Consider the following 20,620-nt stretch of genomic DNA (forward strand, 5'->3'; position numbering starts at 1 on the left):
GTAGTTCTAAATGCATTAACTAGTTATTTATTTATTTAGCAGAAATATTTTAATAAGTGTTCCTGGCAATACTGTGGTTTAAAATCAGTTGTTTGTTCTCTGAAACTGAAGTGTATTTTACAAGCAAAGAAAGAAAATGAAACACTGTATGAAATTAAGCATGGCCTGGCCATGTTTAACAGTGACCATGTTGAATTGTGGCACAGACAAACCTGAAGCAACCTCTGGTTTCTGTGACAGAAGAGGCCAACTGTATGCCTCATGGAGCTTCTTGTTATCAAAACACTGAATTAAAGTGTTAATGGTGTCATTGTGAATCTGCCCATGTTTTGCAGTACATTACTCTGACAGCCTAATGCAGCTGTTGACTGGCACACTCCAACTTCAGAAAAATGACAGATTTTGTCATTGCCAAATGCCTGTTGCCTCTTGACAAGTGCTTGTAATCACAGAGCTGTTGAGGTTTTTGAGCGGCAGAATTAGAGGGCTAATGCTATTACCAGGATGTTCGTACAGCATTTCAAGCAAGGCACTTTTTTGGGACATAACAAAAATATCTCCTTGGTCTTTTATCTTTGATGGAGGAATGAAGAAGGTTAAAGCATGTTCCAATTCTCAGTGGTCGTCCATTAACACAGAATGGTATGTCTTTTCATGTGTGAAGTCCTTACCCTCCAGTCATTATACCGAAAAATCCTATTTATGCCAATGGAAAACTAAAACAATTTACCTCAGCAAGTGGGATCAGATCAAATGATCAAGAGGTATTTCATTAATCACCACATCCGAGGGCTTGGGTTTCAGAGTTTTATAAGCAGAGGAGCATAGGGCTCCAATCTTTCTCCAGTGTACTCTCACAAGGGCCAGCCTGCTGATGTAGGGTAATTACATGGTCTAAAAATACAGCAGCATTTGTTTAAGTTAATGGAAAAGTTACACCAGCTCCAGAGTGCGCAGGCAAAAGCGTATTGGGTTTCCTGCTGACTATTGTAAATGCTTTGCATATTAGATCAGAAACTCTTGAACCGGGAGCAGCTATTCCTGCGGAATCAGAGGATAAATATCAGGAGCAGAATAATAGGCCCAGTAAATCCCCTTGGCCAGAAAGCTCCTCATGAGACTTCTTCGTGCTCTGTGACGCACATGCAAAAGGAAGAATTTGAAGTGACCTGATCACCGCAGCAGTAGACACATGTCTGTTTAAAGTCAGCTGACGAGTCACTTTTTCCAGTTTCATCGCAATAAATATTGTCACACTGGGACACACCAAGGCTGGGAAGTGTTTGCCATGAGAAGTCACTTCAGCTTTAAAATTGGGTTACTTTCATTGTACTTCGCTTTTTCTGCTATCCTGTTCCCACAAACTTTTGAGGAAATTGAGTAGAAAACTGAATTTTGATATGTAGTCTGTACCTATTCATGAGAAAATATGTTTTTGCACTCTATTCAGGAATTTTTTTGCTGGCAAATGAATTGGTATGCATTCAGTCAAAAGAAAGAATACCCTTACTCTTAACAGATGGACAAACACAAAGGTGTCATGAAGGAGCCATCAATTCCCATTTGAGATTGCTGGGAAATCAGTGTATGTAGAGAATTAATGACCTTTTAGTGGATATAGCTGCTGTTTTCTTACCCTTTTTAAAAATAATATACTCAAATTAGTCGCCTTTTATCATTCATATAATTGTCACCCATTTAGGATCACTATGAATTATTTTTATGTCTCTTATGAAAATGCGACTTGCCCCATATACATTCTGCAGTAAAGTATTTAATAATGCTAGTTATGTGCTGTAATAGCTAACTTGCTGTAAATATAAGGCCTGCTTTAGAGAGAATTTTCAGCTAAAATTAAAACATCAAGATGCACTAAGTATAGGCCCGCTGCACAGAGGCATTTTTCAGTGTTTAAGTTTGATACAGAGCACTTTTAACCTTGGTAGTTTAATTAACTCAGTCACATTCAGAAACATGGTGTAAAACTGAAAATTAAATTAACTTCAATGAAAAAGTTTTTTACAAAACCATCTTTTTACCTTTAGTCGGTTTTACACATGATACTACCGACTACTTTAACATCAATGTACTCTAATCCACTTGCATCAGTAGAATTAATTTTCTGGAGTGTCCTGATTCACTCATAATGAGTTGCCGTTGAGTTTAATTTGAGCTTGTGTGCTTTGTTGGCCCAGAAGTTCATGATGTGGGCCCTGGGGCTGGAAAATGCTGAGCAACTGCTGCTGTACCTGCAAATCCCATGTGTGCCACTGAACACATCTGCCGGCTAGCTCCTGCAATCAGACTGAGCGTTCTGTACAATAACATCTTTCTGTTTTGTGCTGCAAACACAAACATTTGACCTTCCATTTTTGGCTGAATAAATAGGAGGAGATTAAAGAGTTGCGTTAACATTGTAATAGCCAACTAAACTGTACGTAGACAAGAGTTAGGTAATTGCACTCTGCTTCCAGTTTTGGATGTTTTGGCTGGGCACAAAGTTTAGTTTTTCCAGTGATATTTGCTTACATTTCTCATTGCAGAAACTTAGAAGTCAGGAGCAGGGTTTGTTACTCGTTTGTGTGTGTTAAGTGGGTAGATAGGATTTCATGTTTCTAAACTTGTAACTGAGGAGACAGGCAATCTAAGTTACCAAGCAGAGTTTTGCCTCCATTATAAATAGAACTAATTCTGAAGCAATTTTTGTGCCTACTCGATTTTTTTAAAATTTTGTGTTAAAGTAGCAAAAAAAAAGAAAAAAGAAAAAAGCATCAGGTAAGAATGAAAATCTAAATACTTTATTTTTAAAATTCTTTTTTAGATGTTTATTTTAAATACAACCTTTTATGAACACTGGAACATTTCAAATTTTAGGGTTTGTTTTTAAGTAAATAGACATTTTTTGAGCATAACTTGTAATTGTTCATATTCCAGAGATTCTAATAATGGCAAATTTTGTCACTGTGACATGAAAGTCAGCATAGAAAATTAAGGTCAGGTGCTTGTGAACAGTAAGAATTGTCAACTCACAAAAAGAAGTGGCCAAGGTACTAAGAAAGATAGTTATGGCTCAGCAGAACCTTGTGGTCTGTCAGTGACAAAATAGCAAAAATCTTCATTAAATGGTAGCAACTTCTGTTGTTATCCCAGTTTTATTTTTGAAAGCCATGAAGAAGAAAATCATTAATTACAGGGAAGAAAATGCTTCTCTGATGTTCAAGAAGGTGTGAAAGCAGAGGAGTTGGGAAATATCTTTTAATGTATTATCTTTGGCCATGTTCATACCTGTGCTCCCACAAGGGGTTCCTGCTGTCCTGTGGCATGTTGATGTGCCCAGCTTCTGTTGGGTAAGAGAACTGTGGGCTCAGCTGGCACATCACCCAGCGGGAGCCACTGTCACCCAGGACATCCGTCACCACTTTGGGAAGGATTTGCTGTGTCACCCTGTCAGCAGGAGACAAATGCTGGTAGGCTTGACAAGGAGACACATGGCTATCTCCAGATGCCGTGACAAATCCTTTTGAGGAGCACATGCCTGGTACGAGAAGCTTGATTCATTGTCTGTAAACTGCAAATGATTGTTCTGTGATGAGGGAGCTCTGCTGGTGCTCAGGCTGCAATGAGCTCGTGTTACTGGTTGCTGGAAGGGGAATTTAAGTATTAAAAAAATGGGAAGCATGTGGTGGAGGTGGCTGAACAGACCAAGTGACCTCAGCCACTCCTCATGTGGCTTCTCCTCAAGGCCCTTCACCATCTTCATTGCTCCTTTGGGCACTCACTAACAGCTGAATGTCCTTTTTTTTTATGTTGTGGTGACCAAAACTGCACACAGAGCTTGAGGTGAGGCTGCACCAGTGCTGAGCAGGTGTGTTTGTGCTGTTTTTTGTTTTGTTTTACAGTGGCTTGATCCTGGGGATGCTCAGGCATTCCAGAAGTTAGGTTGACAATAGTGAAAACTCTAAATATGATGAATTATTGAACTGATGTTTTCTTAATACGCTAAAGAATTTCCCCACAATACATAAAAAAGCAGAGATATCACACCTTACAGGTTTACAGAGACATCCTGAGAACTTTCTGAGAAAAAGGAAAACAATTCATACAAATGCTCAACTCTTCCTGTGGTTATTTGGCATGCTCTTTAATGTAGTTTGCACACTAAAAAACACTGGTACAGCTTGGACTGGCCTACTCCATTCTCTAAAATTCCTTGACTGGAATATGAAATGTCCATTGGTTCTACAGCTCTTTGAAAGAAATTTTTAATTACCAAGTTCACAAATTCTTCTGTTGTCCATAGTTGTTTTTGTAGAAGTCGAGACAAAATTTGTGAACAAGCATGACTTCATTCTTGACTGAAAGCAGCATTTATGAAACCCTCAACAAATGGTGTGCATTTATGTGGAGATTCACCCTAAATCCTACCAAGGCATGCAACACCACCAAACTCTTGTGAGCTTAGTCTGTAGGAAATCTTGAGGAAAATGTGGCTATCATTTCATAAAAGTCAAGGTTCATTTGGAGAACGGGAGATGGTATGTTTATCCCAGTGTTAATTCATGGCCACCATTCTGCTAAATTGTGGTTCTTCATCAGGTTACAGTGTGTCTTCTGCAAACTTGTACTTCTATTGTGTTTGAAACTTTGTGGTTAACGGTGAGTTCTGTGGCCAGAGTTAAAAGTTATGGATTTGTCTCCTTACTTAATATAGGGTAGACTAATGAATGAGATTTCCTAGATTCATCTTGGATTTATGTACTGTTATCACTACTTTTGGTGATTGCCCGTGCCAACACGTCTCTGATATATTTTGTCTTTCTGCCATATATCTTCTTTTTTTCCTTAAACCTTGTATTTCTGCTATGTATTTTCTTTTGTCCTTAAACCTTACCACTCAACAAGTCCATGCATACAAGACCTTATACATCAGTCACCAAAATGTATGGCAAAAATTCCTTTCCTCCATTAGATTTATGTAACTTATGTTGGTGTCAATGGAAGGGGTCACAGAAGAATTCAGTCACATGTACTTAACTTCTTTTGAGAACATATGAAATGCATATTTTACTGTCATAAGAATTGCATTTTTAAAAGGAGTGACAAATTACATTCCTGGATAAAATGAGATGTAAAAGGGGTAACACTAGATGGCAACATACACACCCTTTTGTCTGAGATTGATTTCTATCTTTAAGAGAATATTATTATTTTAAGTGAACGTATTAATGCTTAATAATGACAGAGATAATTAATTATAAGTGCAGATTCTCTAAATTGCAGGAATAAAAATTTCTCAGCATCTTCATGGAAAATTTGACTGTCTTCAAGAAGATGTACAAGAGCTACTCCTTGTATCTCAGTCAAGCAAAGATCAGGAAAACTTAAAAAATACTTCAAAAACACAAAAATGGAAATTCTTTCTAAGTAATTAGCATTTGCTTTCTGGTGTTTAATGTAAGCATTGTTTAAGAGCAGTTACTCTGTGTAGGCTCTGAACAACATTGCTCTGAGCTCACATTTACGAGTTTAGAGGGGATGCTTATATGATGATGGTTGTCTTCTGCAGGCATGATTGTACAGGAAATGTCACTGCCCTGCCCTGGCTGCTGCTAGAAGAGCTGGGGTGGGCTGTCATAGTGCAGGGACTGAAATCCAGATACAGCATGTAAATCTTGCAGGTGTTGGCAGAGCCACTGGGCTGATCCAGCATTGTGCAGGGAACTGTTCTGTGTGGAGGTGGGGGAGGGCTGGAGTGCATTTGAATTTGTGTTTCTGTAGTGTGACTTGAAAGTCCTTCAATAAACACTCTGTGTGTAGATGCTACAGTGAATGTAAGGCATGCCTCTTAGTGGTGTGTCTGTGAGTGCTGAAAGAAATACAAGAATAACAGATCTTTGGTGTTTTTCAGATGTCAAATTTAAGCTTCTGTCCCGTTCTACGTGTGAATGGCGTTATGATGCCTGCACAAGCCCTTGCTTCAAGACATGCAGGGACCCTTTGGGAAAAAACTGTCAGACAGTACCAAAGTAAGTGTCTGTATTTTTATAGAAAAGTGTGTAATTTAGACAAGACACTTAAGCAAGATAATAGGAATACGAGAGCCCAAATGTACACTTAACATATCAGGACTGTATTCTTGAATAAGGAGATAAGTGAAAGAGGAAAGAAATGGAATAAAACCTGCTGCTGTAGCCACATAAACATGACATTTCAGCCTTTAGTGTACTGTCAAGTTCTGGAATGACTGCTATATTTGTAACTTTCATTTTGGGAGTATTACAGAACATTAATGAAGAGAGGTTATCACAACTTTGTTTCAAACAGTTGTGCCCTTGATTTTCTATTATGTCATTGCAACAGCTATATCTGGCCTTGCCTTTTCCTGTGAAGTGAAATTTGTGCTAATTCTGGTAAAACTGATATTCAGACTTTGACATATAAAAATATTGGGTATTTCTTATAGCAGTAATATTCACTCTTGAACCTGTGACTGTTCATTTCAAAAGCTGAGTGTCACAGAGTTCACGCTTTCCCTTAGACATGAGTGGGAGTGGAAGCCACGGCAATGACATTTTGAAGGAGTACACTGAGGTGTACCAGGCTGTCTGCTTAAACATACTTCATATATAGATTCTTTTCCTGAAATTGAATGCTTCATGCAGAAGATACTATTTGACTAGCTAATACTAATTGTTTTTTTTTTAGAGTGGAAGGATGCATCCCTGCCTGTCCTTTCAACATGTTGCTGGATGAAATCACTCAAAGATGCGTGTATTTTGAAGACTGTATGTCTGAAAACTTATATATATATACAATATATTAACTTAGCTTAATAATTAATTAGTTTTTTCATCATAATTTCAAAAATCCCTGCTTACATTTGTGTAACTGTGACATTAGTTATGTGAACCTTCAGCTCACTAAACATACATATTAGTTAAAATAATTTAGTTCCTCAAAAATATGAGACAAATTTTAAGAAAGTTGTTCTTTCTTCATAAAATATTTCAGTAACATTAGATGTCAAGCAAATGATTTAATGAATTTATTTTTAAATTTGTCTATGAGTTTTAGAAGTTTTAAGTCTATTGAAAAGATTAGTTATGTTATTTAACCTAGAACTCTGCTGGCTCCATCACTATAATTATTCACCAATTTCAGGCTGCTCTCTTGTGTCTGATTTCAGGCATTGAACCTGCAGATGACAGCCCACCTTTGCTTCTTAGCATTCAAACCCCAGCAGTTCCAACTGCAAGTGCAAGTTTGGCAGTGATCAGTGAGGAGGTAACTTCATTTCTTGCGCCTGAAGCAAAGGACACGGAAACAACACTTGCTACAAAATTGCAACTCACAGCAACTACAGAGAAATTGGAAGTTTTGGCTATTACATCCAACAAAACGCTTCCAGCTGTAACGTTATTGCCAACTATTTCTTCACAGTCAACAGAAATGACATCTGGGAAAAGCACTACAGCAACAACAGGGACAACAAAATCTAATGTAAGCTTGTCTGGTTCTGTTGACATTTCTCCTTTGTTTCCCTCTGCTGTCAGTTCAGAAACTTCCACAAGGATACAGCTGATCAGTAGTGGCTCCACTAAAGTGCTCAGGGCTACAGAACCTCAGACAGCAACTGCTACACATGCAGTGACCACAAGAACAGAAACGGAGAGCAAACCAGTTGCTACTTCTGTTTTTACTGGGACACCACTTATACATAGAACAACAGAAATGCCAGTCAAAACTAAAATAATGGAGTTATCAGAAATGGCCACAAGAACACTTCCCACGAAAGAAGCACATGTAAAACCAGAAGGACTTACAACATTTACACCCAGTTCATTTGAATCCATAACAGAAAAAACTACTGCATCTGTGCCACAGCTTTCTACATCACCTCTGGAAGTGCCTTCATATACACCCCCAGTAAACTTAACAGGAGCTTCAGAAGGGACAAAAATAAGCATAGAACAGTCTTTTACCACAGCAGCTAATGTTACAGTGACATCATTTTCTCCTATGCTCACTACTTCATCTTTGTTAAAGCCAGTGTCTTCAACAACAACAGGAGCAGCAGCTGTTTTAACCAAACAGAGTGACAAGACTACATTTTCACCAACATCCATGCCACCTGTTTCAGTAGGAAAGACAACTACAGAACCTCCTCTTGGAATGGTTCAACACCTGACTGGTACTCCAGAGGTTCTTTTCACTACAACTCTAGGTCCAAAGGTGACGACTCTACAAACCCAAGAGAGATCATCAGAAACAACTTTGTTATCATTTGCAACTCCTAAAAAGGAAATCCCAAAAATAACATCTCATGTGGAGCATAAGTCAAGTTCCTATATCCCTCCCTATTCACCACATCCTAGTTCTAGTACTGAAAAATCCTTCATTCTTTCTACAAAGAGACCTGCAGTGTCTGCTCCTATTCCTGCTTCTCCAGCTTCAGGTGAATTAAAAAAAACATTTAAAACTGTTTCAACAACAGGATATCCCTTATACAAGGTTCTAAATACAACTGAGTTCCTGACTACATTATACACTAAATATCCTGTCATAGCTGAGACTAGCAGTGTGACACCTTTGTCTGTTAAGGTAACATCCAAGATAACATCCCCTCTTGAAATAGCAACAAAGTCAACTTTGGTTTCTGGAAAAATATCTACTGAATACAAGTCAGCTCTGGTTTCAAGTACAGTGAAGACAAGCAGTCCAGCATATTCAGGTAGTGTTACAACATCAGCAATGAAAACCAAGGAAACCACCACAGCTCCTTTTGTAGCTACAGAAAGAGAATCACCTCAGAGAACATCCATCACTGGATCTCGACTTGCTCTCCTTACTGGGACTGAAACCACATTATTGACAACACTGCCTGGTACATCACAAGTAGAAAGTATTACTACCATCTCTACTGGAAAGCCATCTGCTTTGTCTTTTCCACCATCAGGTTCTCTAATTTCTTTAAACATTTCTCTTCCTTCACTACCCTCAGATGGAAAAGAAGCGTTGCTGACAACTTTAAGCCCCATGAGTACATCCTATGAAAGAACCTCTTTATATCCTAGAACAACTTCACAAAAATCTGTGTTAACAGAAAAGACCTCTCCAGTCCCAACTTTATCTATTTTATCTTCTATATTAGAACAAGCAAGTTCAATAACAACAGTACCAGATGAAAAATCACTAGTGAATATCACTGATGCCACATTCTCCCCAACCTCTGAAATCAGCAGTCGGCTCATAACAACCAAAACAATAATGACAGGCAAAGAAAAATCCTCTCTGTCCCCTTCTGTCACACTTCCAGTAACAAAGCCATCTCACACTTTCTCCACCTCTCAGTACCTAGGAGATAAATTAGTTTCTTCACCTTTAACACAACTGCTACCAGAAGTAACAACCACACCAAAATATTTAGTAGAAACTAAAATGGTTTCTATAGCATTAAAACCTGCAGTCCAAAGTGTGACAGAAGCAGTGAAAATTCCAGCAGCTGCAGCTCAGCCATCCCTGCCTCCATCTTCAGCAGGCCCCTTCTCCTTGCAGACATCTTCAGGAGCTGTGCTACAGACCACAAGGACCACTGTTATACCACCTTATGCTACTCAGAAGGTTATAGAACTTGGCCATCAGACATCTGAACCTTCATTGACGAGCCGAGTTCACCAGTATCCTGCAGAATCTCTAACAAAATCCCCTGGTCAGCCACAACCTGTCTTTAGCACAACTGAAGCTACAGTAGAACTGACTTCCTTAAAGACCCTGCTGCCTGAAGGCACTCATTCAAGTGTGTTACCTACCTCAGTAGGTCCTACTAAAGTTATTTTACCAACTCAAAAATATTTGCATTTAACTGATGCAGTCACACAGCCACTTGTATCAAGAACTTCTGTTTTGCAGCCTACAGTCCCAGACAGAACAACAGCTGACTTGATTTTTGACACCAAATTTCCCCCTTTCTCACCAGAACTGCTTGCCACTTCCCCTTCTTCAACAGCAATTAAAAAAGAACCAATTCCTTCATTTTCCACGCAAAAGACAGCTACAGATCTAAAATTCACACATGAAGCCACATTTACTAAATCCCCCGATTCAAGACAAACACTTGAAGCATCACCTTCCTTGGATTCTGAAGCAACCTCTTCAATGGTTTTGTCACCAGGAACAACAGAAGTTCCTGTTGCCTTGCACTTCACATCAAGGGAAAGTGGTACAGAGGAAGCTGTGGTGTTGCCTAAGCAGGTCACACCTTCAGCCACCACCTCCAGTTCCATGACCCTACCAAGGACAGCCTTGTCCACTGAGGCCCATTCCTCAGCTTCAGCCTCTCCGGTGATAAGCAGTGCTGTGCAAAGCCTCAGTACTGCATCAGCAGCCTCAGACACAGCAGCAGCAGTCACAGAGCCCATCTCCAGCTCTCCTTCTGTTACTTCAGAAGCAAAAGGAGCCTTGCCCCTCGACACAGTGAAGTCTGAAGAGTCAGAATTAACAACAGGATTCCAGTCTGTCCTTACTCAGGGTGCTACTGTTACACCTCAGACATTTTACCCTCTGCATTTCACAAACACAACTTCAGTTCTGTCCACTGTACATTCACCTGCTGAATCAAAAGTGTTTTCTTCTATAGCTCCATCATTAGTCAGTACTACTCAAACTTCAAAATTTCAAGTAACATCTGAGATGCAGACACCATCTGTGAGTTCACTGCTAATGATACCTGAACATCCAAATGACACAGCAGCTTCATCAGTTTCCTCATTTACTTCATCCACCAAACCACTTCATGGCTTGACTACAACGTTTTCTGATGGACTGACAATAGCTGAAGCCATGGCAGGAGCTGCAACATCACCTTTTATGTTGCCTCAAGAAACAGCAACTCTTCAAACTTGTACAGTGAGTAGATATAAATAATCATCTGCCTGCTTTTGGAACATGTCTTAGTTCTACACACTGATTAAAATATAAAATTGTGAGCCATGCCTTGATCTTTAGGATTTAAAGTATCTGTATCAAACAAGGGAGACTGATTGTTATCCATTGTATCCGAAACCTTGGATAACTTCATTATGCATAACATTTTTTTCTAAATGTTATACTACACTGGGTTTCAGGCCTCAGTTTTCTGAGTGTGACTGTTACAAGAATGGGGTTTTTGACAAAAAAAGATGTCTCATAATGTCCAGTGTCACTGTTTTGTGTCGTTGCCCTCTTTAAAGCACATCTTTCCAGATACCCCTGTTACCATACCTGCTTGTTTCCTTCCATATTTTAGCTTCTCAACTTTTTTCATTGTAAAGTTAAAAATTCAGAAGTGCTGTTCTCATGTTTACTATAGGTCAACAATGTTAATCTATCCTCAAAATGGTCAGGTTTTCAAAGGTGCTCTTTGCTTGTAGCTTCATCAGCATCATGGGGATCCAGAAGTATTCGGTGCCTGAAGAATGCGAATTCATTTTCCTACAAAACTTATACAGTATTGTGATACTAACTTGGTATGAATGGTAACCTCTGTCTTTTATTGAATCTGCCTTAGCCAATCACAGAGAGTGAGTGCATAAAACACATTTGTGTGGATGGACAGCTGATCCAGGTTAATAAGTCACAGAACTGCCCATACAATGCTACTCAACCCAGCTGTGGAGTTTTAGGATTTGCTACTCAAACAAATGGTGACAAATGCTGCCCAAAGTGGGAATGTGCATGTAAGTTTTAATTCTGCAGTACTTTTGAAGTGCTTTCAGGTAATAATTCAATGCATGTGTAAGAAGGGTAAGAACTCACGCTTCTATACCGTAGCATAGAAGTAAAAGACACACATTTTTTGGGTTACTTGTTGGTGAAGGAAATTTATAATTGTAATTTTTCATCCAGGGGAATAAAATAAAAATGTTCTTTTAGCATACTCAGCATTATGTATGTGCAGTGGATATGTTTAGGTCTGACTTAGACATATCTTGTCATCTCTCTAATCAGGGGACACCTAATCAATACAGATTTTTTTTTGCTCATTTTTTAACTACTTCAGGAGGAAAAGATTTCCTAGACCGTTAACTACTTCTGTTAGTGGTCTGGGGACTCTGTTAGCAATTGAACTTCTGCTTAGGCTTTAGAGTTTGAAATCACTTGGAATAGGATTCCAAGCCCACTGAAATAAGACTCTGGAAAAATGAAGCTTAGGAATAAGACTATAGGGGATCTATGGATCTGGCATGATCTGCTGTCACTGATGATTTTTTTTTTTTTTAGTTTGGGGTTTCTAAAAATTGCCAGCCTTTGTTGGCAAGAACTGTAAGGAAATAGCTGATTGCAGAGGTCTGCAGGTTGCCCCTCTGAAAATACTCAGAATTTGATTCTGCTGTCCATTTACAAAGATGCACCAGTATCAAAAATGTACTGCATATATCAACCTTTTAGTAAGCTAGTTCATCTTATGAAATTTATTTGTTTATCTTCATATGTTGTAAGATTTACTGGAATTCTAAAGTAAGTTAGAAAATACATTTACTTTTTTTTTTCCCCTTAGGTCGTTGCACCATTTTCTCTGATCTGAGCATTGTAACCTATGATGGAAATCATTTGGCTTTATTCAAAGAAGCATCCTACATTGTTAGTCAAACTCCAGATGAAACTATAACCATCCATGTCCTTGACTGTAGAATGGTAACTAACATTTATCAGCTAACAAAAGGTGTTTGGTACTGCTAATAAGATGTATCTGAAAGGCAAGAGCATAATAATACTTTATATTGTGGTTATTATTCACTTCTGTGCAATATCTATGAATTGTGCTTGCATTTCACAATACCTGTCAATTGTGTAACACTCTAACACCTGACTGTATATGCATAGTTCCTTGTGAAACAGCTGGAAGATGAGAGGTGGGTCCATGTTACCCTGTGGTATGTGTAATATGGACAAGGTGATGAAAGATTAAGTGGATTTACATCATTAGCCACTTCTGTGAGTGCTGTCTTATTACCAATACCACCACAATTGTACCAGTGTACCACCAATCTCTTTCAGTGCAGGATTTTTATCTGTGTTCATATAGACAGATACAGGCTGGAAACACCCATCTTCAGAGCCATAAAAGACTGTAGGAATGCCAGACTGAATGGGATCACCCTGTTCATTCCAAGTTTCTGACACGGAGTGAGAGAAAGCCTAATGGGGACCCTGTCTGATGGGGCAGTGTGGGTTGGCTTTTGTCATGAAAAGTTCATTTCTTGTGAGCCTTTTCAAAACTCCCCTTAACTCCAGTCTCTCCTGTGAAGGCTAGGTCATTTGATGTCTACATAAATGTCCATTGCAAAGTTTGGCTCCAGGTTTCACCTAATGGAAGTTAATTTCAGAAGCTCAGTATGAATGATATGAAGACTATGTGTTTGTGATGTTCAGATTTGTTTTCCTCTTGTATTCAATATGTTCTGTTTTATTCACCCTTATATACAGCTCAGGAAAGTATGGATTTGTTCCTCATCCATTGCTTCTGTGCTGTACATATCATACAGATTCATCATTCCCAATCTCATCCTTGCAGACCTTCAGATATGTAGTTTGTGGGATTTTTTTTGTTCAAGCAGCTAGTCCACCATATTTTTTTTCCCTGAAAACCTGGATTTCTGTTTTAATTCCAAGATTGAATGATATAGCACAATTGCTGGAAACAATGACATCATAGTGTTTTGTTTATTTATCCAGAGAAATTCTGTAATCATGTCTTGTAACTATAATCACCAATGGTTTTCTCTCTTAATAACATAATCTCCCAAAATCCTTAATGCCCTCGTACCTAAAACTAGTAAGCCACCAATGTATTCACATTTTGCACATCATGGCTGTGAGTGATGTATTTTTGTTTTCTCCACAGAGTAATTCAAATTCTACTTCTTTGTGCCTGGCAATGTTGAACCTAACTTATGTATCAAATCAAATTATTATCAATCGTTTAAGCAGAAAAGTAAGTATTTTGAGGGGTTTTATCTTCCTTTAGGTAACACCTTATTTCTGCAGTCAGCTGTCTCCTCACATGGGATACTGAGGAGTAGAGTAGAACGCCATAGGTTGTATGATTCATTGTTCCAATTTTATAATTAAGTAAATTTCTCCTGGTAAATTCAAAGAGCCAAACTGTGATCCAAGGGCAGTTAACGAGGTAAGACTCAGAGTAAGGCACATAAATTGTTATTGTGTAACAATACATAAATTGTACCTTTGGTACCTGTATTACCTTTATGGAGGAAAGCCTGACTACTTCTGAAATTACATAGGATTTAGATTCCTAAATCCTGTCAAAAATCTGGCCTCAGTTCTTCTTCCAGACCATTAACCTCTCCTCTGTGTGTTGTTTAGATAACAGTAAATTCAAGATCTGCTTGGCCTACTGTTAGAAAATATGGATACAAAGTTGAAGATTCAGGCTTCAAGTATGCAGTTGAGACCCCAACAAAAATCAGAATTCAGTGGTTTCACAGCACAGGTGTGATGATTATTGAGCTGAATAATACCAGAGAACCAAAAGCTTTGGGGCTATGTGGTAAGTATAGAATAGTGCAAGAAACAAAGAATTTCAGATGCTTTGCTAGTGAGACGCATTTTCCTAATTATATAGATTATTTATTGTAGGGTCTGTCCCAAAAATCTATTGCAGATCACTGCAAATTTTAAGATACTGTTAGAATTAACCTATTACTAATTTTGTTTATTGTTGAAATTATATTTGTGTTTATTCCTCTCATCACTCTTTGCCCACAGTGTTGCTTTTGTTCGATGATTGCAGTTGCCAAACCCAAATAAGACAGATCTAAGTCCATGATTTCAAATATGGTCATTTACTGATTTAGGGTTTGATAGCCATCTGATAGAAGTGGTACATGCTATTTTCAGTTTCTAAAGGTCAGAATTCCCAGGAAATGTAAACTTCAGGGAACTAATATTAGTTTAACTGTTGGAGAAAATACTTTAGCGGGAATTTCTCGATAATGTTGCACTGTGTTAGGTCTGTTATGTGCACTGCACTGTTAGGTCTGCACTGTTAGGTCTGTGTTCCCCTGCTTTATTTTTTTCTAAAATGTACAGCCTTTAATAAGCTGGTGGTGTTACAGCTTTTGCAGGTATGTATTTGCTGATATCAATCCCCACTTTGGTAGCTGCTTCTGTAAATTTATGCTGTAAATTGAAGCTGGAAATCAGGATTAAGGAGATCATATAATTACAGTGGATATCTTTCCAGTTTCAGAAAGGGCAAATGCCTGTAGCTCAGTATCAAATACCAGGAATAGCTCAGTCCAGTTTCCAGTCCTGCTGACAGAAATGTGCTTCTCACAAAGAGAGTTTGAATTTATGCTATTTTAAAATTTGATTATCTCTTATTTGCCCTAACTTCTGTTTTCAGTATTGTTCTCACTGTGTTTGGCTAATTAGTATTGTAATTAGATAAAACAGAAAAAAGACTACAAAGACAGTGGATATTTATAATAAGCCTGATTCAAGTTATCCAGAGAATCTCTTTTGCCTTTACCTGTTTGTTTACTGTGTAGGGAGGATTGGGAACATGATGTTCCTGGTTTACGAGGCATTTTGACTGGATGACAACACATTTCTGTGGATGGTGTTGCAAGTACAACTTCAGGGGATGTGCTCTATGTTTCTGGTGTTGACCTCTGACTGGAATATTCTCTGCATAAGTCTGCCTGCACAGTGCTGCCTGGTGCCACTTACAGACCCTGCCTCAAATGAGCTTGCTGTACTGCATCTTTTCAGAGTGAATTAGTCCAGCCTAAGCTCCTTTCTGTGCTTTCTGTGTTAGTGCAAATACTAGCAGCATGCTTTCTCAGGAGCATACTTTCATCTTTTAGCTGAACTGCTGTATTGGCAAGTCTTGATTTCTCAGCTTCATGGAAATGCTAAAAACTGAGAAGACCATTACAGGTTTGTAGCACGAGCATCCTTTGGAAGGATCCAGAAGCATCACTGTCTTTTACAGTGCAAGGATTGGGCAGATGTGGCAGCTGTTGAAGAGCTGGGATGGGAGATGAGGGATGTGGGAGGGGAACATGGATATTTCTATAGCAAAACTGCTGAAAAAGATTTAAAGCATGTCAGTTCTAGTTGCAACTTGATCCTGCCAAGAAAAATGTGGAGTTTTAGTTTTGCTGTTTTAAGTCTCCTTGTCAATGTGTAAGAAGTGAGAAAAGCTGCCCCCTAACATGACAGCAATCTTTTGAAGTCTTTCAGAATCATCATGTATTTCCTGTGTTGCAAATATAGACTCAAAAGGTTCAGTCTGACACAGTTTGGAAAGCTGTTTTACTCTCTGAATGCCTGTTGCTGTATCACTGATTGTCATCAAGAATTGCTAAAAATGGTAAAACAGACCAGTTCTTTAGAAAGGGGTGGAATCTACAAATACTGTTTTGAACAGATAAAGAATTAGGATCGTTCTTGTGGAGACAATAGAAGAAAACACTCTAGAAGTCTGACACAAAAGTCTCAGAAACTGATTAAGACAGAATGGGGTCTGATCCATCATTCTGCTTTTTTCTATCTGCTGGTTTTTAAAGGATATTCTGAGGAGACTACTTTGCTGACCACAGTCACCATCCATGTTGAGTTGCTCCTTTTGCTCCAAAGTGTTTCAAAGTTTCTTACTATTTTAGTTAAAACAGAAAGAAAAATGTGATGCTGCCTTCTGGTATCACATAAGCATCACATAAGCAACATTTTATGGTTGTTCCCTTTTCTGATAGTTTTAAGTTGTTGCTATATGTGGAGGTGCTTTGCAACCTTTTTTAAAATGCATTTTTGTTTAGTATTTGTGCAGCTTAGGAGCAAACTTCTAGTTTCTTAGCTGGGCTCTCTAAACAGCTGTTTGATATGCAGTAGATTTCCATTCAGAGATGCATCTTTACTTTTGCTTTCCTTCATATTTCTGAATTCTGTGTGTTTTGATCCTAATGAAGACTTTTTAAATCTGCTGTAGGTTGTGATACTGTCGTGTTGTATAAGATTTTGAAAAGATGTTTACTTCCTTGAATATACCTCTTCAAACATATTTCACATGTGTTAACCTGCTTTTTTTTTTCCCTTCTGGTAATTCGTAGGGTTTTGTGATAGAAGCTTGGAAAATGACTTGATGCTTCCCAACAGGACAGTTTTAAGCCAAAGCAGTTCACCCTCGACTTTTATAGACAGCTGGCAAGTGCCAGACACGTTAAAGTATGTTGGAGAAGACAGGCATCAGGAAACTAATTGCTCAGTCATGGACTGCTCAGAGTGCTTAAGAATGGTGTTGAACCAGACCTTCAGCAGCTGTCACCCTTATGTATGTTAACTATTTCAAAGCTTACATTTTCAGAGAGCTGCAGTTCAGATATAAGTTTTATATACTTGGTAATTTCACTAATGTAAGGCTACATGTAACCATATCTGTTGAATGAGATGTATATTTTTGTGTGTGCTTACAGTTGCAAGGTAAAAGTAATTGAAGAGTATGGCAGCTTGGTAGGAGAGTTGCAATAAACAATTTTCAGAATTTCACCTCTGTTAGTTTTGACATACCACATAATTCATAAACCAGTCACAGATAATTCAACTGTATGAATAAGATGTAGAAAAACATAAAGTAGTTTTAGGATTTAATTAATCCTTAAGCCTTCAGTAATTTAACAAGTCCAAAATTGCAATAGGTAATCTGAGAACCTGCATTCTCAAAGGCTCTAGAGACAGAGTTCCATCTTGGAGATGTGAGAGGGCAGAACCGACCCTTGAAATCAAGCCTAAAGCAAATAACAGACTCCTGGTGTGCAAATAAATTATTTGTGGACATATGAGTACATCACCATTTGACCTTTTATATACAGCTAATTTTGATGAAGAGGAGACCAAAAATAGGTAAAAATGTACACGTAAGAAGGGACAAAGTAATAGTGCCTTCTACTAGAAAAACTGTATTACTTCTTACCTTGGCACTTACAAGAGATGAAATTAAGGAGTATAATCATGTCAGTGTTAAATACTAGTGGGTTATCTTTGTACACTAATGAAGGCTTACCATGAACCAAGAAATCTTGCCTTCTTTGTAGTGGATATTTTTAAAGGTCAGGCTTTCCTACCTAGCATAGCCTCTATGAAGGTGCCATCAATGTTTCCTTTTTCCTTTGTTAGATTCCACCTGAGCAATTCTGTGATATGTGGGCTCGAGACACTGAGTACATTCAAAATCCATGCGTTTCACTAGCTGCCTACGTGGCAATGTGCAACAAATTCAATATTTGCATAGAGTGGAGGAGCTCTGATTACTGCCGTGAGTATTCTGCATGTGTGCCCACCTCTGTTTTTAGACAAAATCTGCCTAATTTAAGAGTTATTATAAGTTGAGAATACCAGTGCTTCTTGAGTCTTCATGTACTTTGATGCTGCTGCAGAAAGCTGTGCTTTTGGAGATGGGATTAGGGAAATGAAACATCTTTGAGATTAGATGGAGCGTAAAGGATAAAACCTGAGATCTTAGTGCATCCTGGCAGCAGAATTCTCCCACGGCAACACTAAAATGTAAGGCCAAATGGGATCTGTAGCTGCATCACAGTATCTCCTTATGCTGTCCATGATCACCTAGGAAAAGCCCCCTTCAGTGATAACATAAGGAGGTCTGTGGTTTTGAGCCAATTTTTAAAAAAATTCTTCAGTTTGTATGGATGTTATTAGCAATAACTGTTAAAAGGAGCTCTTACAAAATATAGCTGTAAATATGTATTCTATCCATCTTGAAGGTACACATTATACTTATTTTTATACCAGAGTGATGCCTTTTCTTTGGCAAGTTATTTAGATTACTCCTTCAGAGCACTCTATGTAGTATTTGAAAATGTTTTTGAAGTTTGAATTATTTTGTGTCAACACTGTTGCATGGTTTGTAGCTCTGCTGCCAAAATGCAAACTGAAGCTTGATGAAAATGTTATTACAAGAACAGAAGTGCTTGCAGATTGCTTATGTTTTAATTTGTTATGTAGGTAACTGGTTTGTGTTGGTGCTTCAGGCTGGTGGATCCAACTCAATTGGCGAGCACAGGAAGTTGACAAGAAGACAATAATGTGTTCTCTTAGTGTTGCCTCATGGGATTACAACTTGAACAATGTCCAATTTATTTATTTCCTTCCCAGCCTTCCCCTGCTCTGAAAACTTCTCCTACCAGCCTTGCATAGCTGCCTGTGAGGTTCCAGAGAGTTGTGAGAGTAAAGAGGTGGCTCCTCTGGGCTCAGACTCCTGCTCAGTGCTGACAGAAGGCTGTGTCTGTGCTGGAGGGACCCTCCTTCACCGGACTCATACCGCTGTCTGTATTCCTGAAGAAAAATGTGGTATATTTGGATGTGATTTTCTTCTTTATTATCTGCAAGTTGGTGGTCAGACACTTCATTATTGATAAGTTGAGTTCTGGTTTGGTGTTGTGTGAGTTGTGAATATGTTATTCATTTGAGAATTCTAGATATCCAGTAAACATTAAATGTGCAGGTGAGCAAGCAGGGGTTGTCCTTGTGATGCACAATTTTGCTCACATTCTCTCTGGAGGATGCTCTTCAATGTCTTTACCTTAGTTTATATATTCAATTATTGTAAGCATGTTAGTCTTGGCCTCCTTTTCACCCAAGCCCTTTGCCAAGGGTCCAACCTTTTGATACCCATTCAAATTGACATGCAGCAGCAGTTAATTACACATTTTGAATAATAACGTGCGTGTCCTGCCAGCATGCATGTTTATTTTCATTGCAATTTTGCCTCACCACACCAAATAATGGACCAATTCTTCTCCCTAACTATGTGAACCTTAAAGATTTGGTTTATGATAAATCAGATTGCTAAAGCACTGTAAATTAATAATAGTTTTGACATTTGTGAAATACAAAAGTAACTTCTTTTCAGATCATTACTTTAAAAATTAAGGATTCGATTAGGATTTTAGGTGACGGACCTTGCCATGGAGGCACAAAACAAATGGGAGGTTTGGACCTTCTGGAAGGTGTTGAGTGTCTTGCTTTCTGTATAAGCTCAGTGACAGACTGTCTCCTCATTCAGTTTTTTGTGGAGTGATGGACATAATCAAGCCTTTAAAACTCTGGAATTTTTATGCTACATAGATCCACATCCGCTATGGAAAAAATGGTGATCAAAATTGGAAATTAAAAGGAATTCTAAAAACTCTGTTTTCTGTTGTCCTGATCTAGCTTGTACAGACAGCTCAGGAGCCCCTCATGCTGTGGGTGAGATCTGGAGAACTTCTTTGAGCGGATGCTGTATGCAAAAATGTGTCGACAGTGAAACCATAATCCCCATGGAGCACAACTGCTCAGAGATCCACAGTTTGGAGTGTCAGCGATTTGCAGAAGTGGCCTTGCTTGTTCCTGATGATCAGACATGCTGTCCTCAGAAGATCTGTAGTAAGTGTTCCTTCATGGTTGTGAATACTGCCCACTGGAATAGGCAGATGTCCCTTCTCTGAGGTTTGCTCTCCTGTTACACGTGCTACTTTCTAAGAAAATGGAAATTGCTTTGGTTTGAATTTACAGAAATTTATGTAGAAAGTTGTTGAAGCTGTTTGGCTCAATATCCAGT

At 38.5% G+C, this 20,620-nt stretch overlaps 1 protein-coding gene across 1 annotated transcript in view; it reads left to right on the forward strand.

The window, feature by feature from the left end:
- Nucleotides 1-20,620, forward strand: part of OTOG (otogelin) — a 94,047-nt gene that overhangs the window by 58,819 nt on the left and 14,608 nt on the right. The window contains exons 32-43 of the mRNA XM_014309185.2: nucleotides 5,909-6,026; nucleotides 6,706-6,785; nucleotides 7,187-9,067; nucleotides 9,311-10,905; nucleotides 11,546-11,714; nucleotides 12,536-12,672; nucleotides 13,883-13,972; nucleotides 14,365-14,548; nucleotides 17,115-17,335; nucleotides 18,178-18,316; nucleotides 19,174-19,368; nucleotides 20,233-20,445. Coding sequence (XP_014164660.2) covers nucleotides 5,909-6,026; nucleotides 6,706-6,785; nucleotides 7,187-9,067; nucleotides 9,311-10,905; nucleotides 11,546-11,714; nucleotides 12,536-12,672; nucleotides 13,883-13,972; nucleotides 14,365-14,548; nucleotides 17,115-17,335; nucleotides 18,178-18,316; nucleotides 19,174-19,368; nucleotides 20,233-20,445 — 5,022 coding nt within the window. The remainder of the gene's footprint in view (nucleotides 1-5,908; nucleotides 6,027-6,705; nucleotides 6,786-7,186; nucleotides 9,068-9,310; nucleotides 10,906-11,545; nucleotides 11,715-12,535; nucleotides 12,673-13,882; nucleotides 13,973-14,364; nucleotides 14,549-17,114; nucleotides 17,336-18,177; nucleotides 18,317-19,173; nucleotides 19,369-20,232; nucleotides 20,446-20,620) is intronic.

Source organism: Geospiza fortis, unplaced genomic scaffold (genome assembly GCF_000277835.1).
Source record: "Geospiza fortis unplaced genomic scaffold, GeoFor_1.0 scaffold327, whole genome shotgun sequence".
NCBI classification, from domain to species: domain Eukaryota; kingdom Metazoa; phylum Chordata; class Aves; order Passeriformes; family Thraupidae; genus Geospiza; species Geospiza fortis.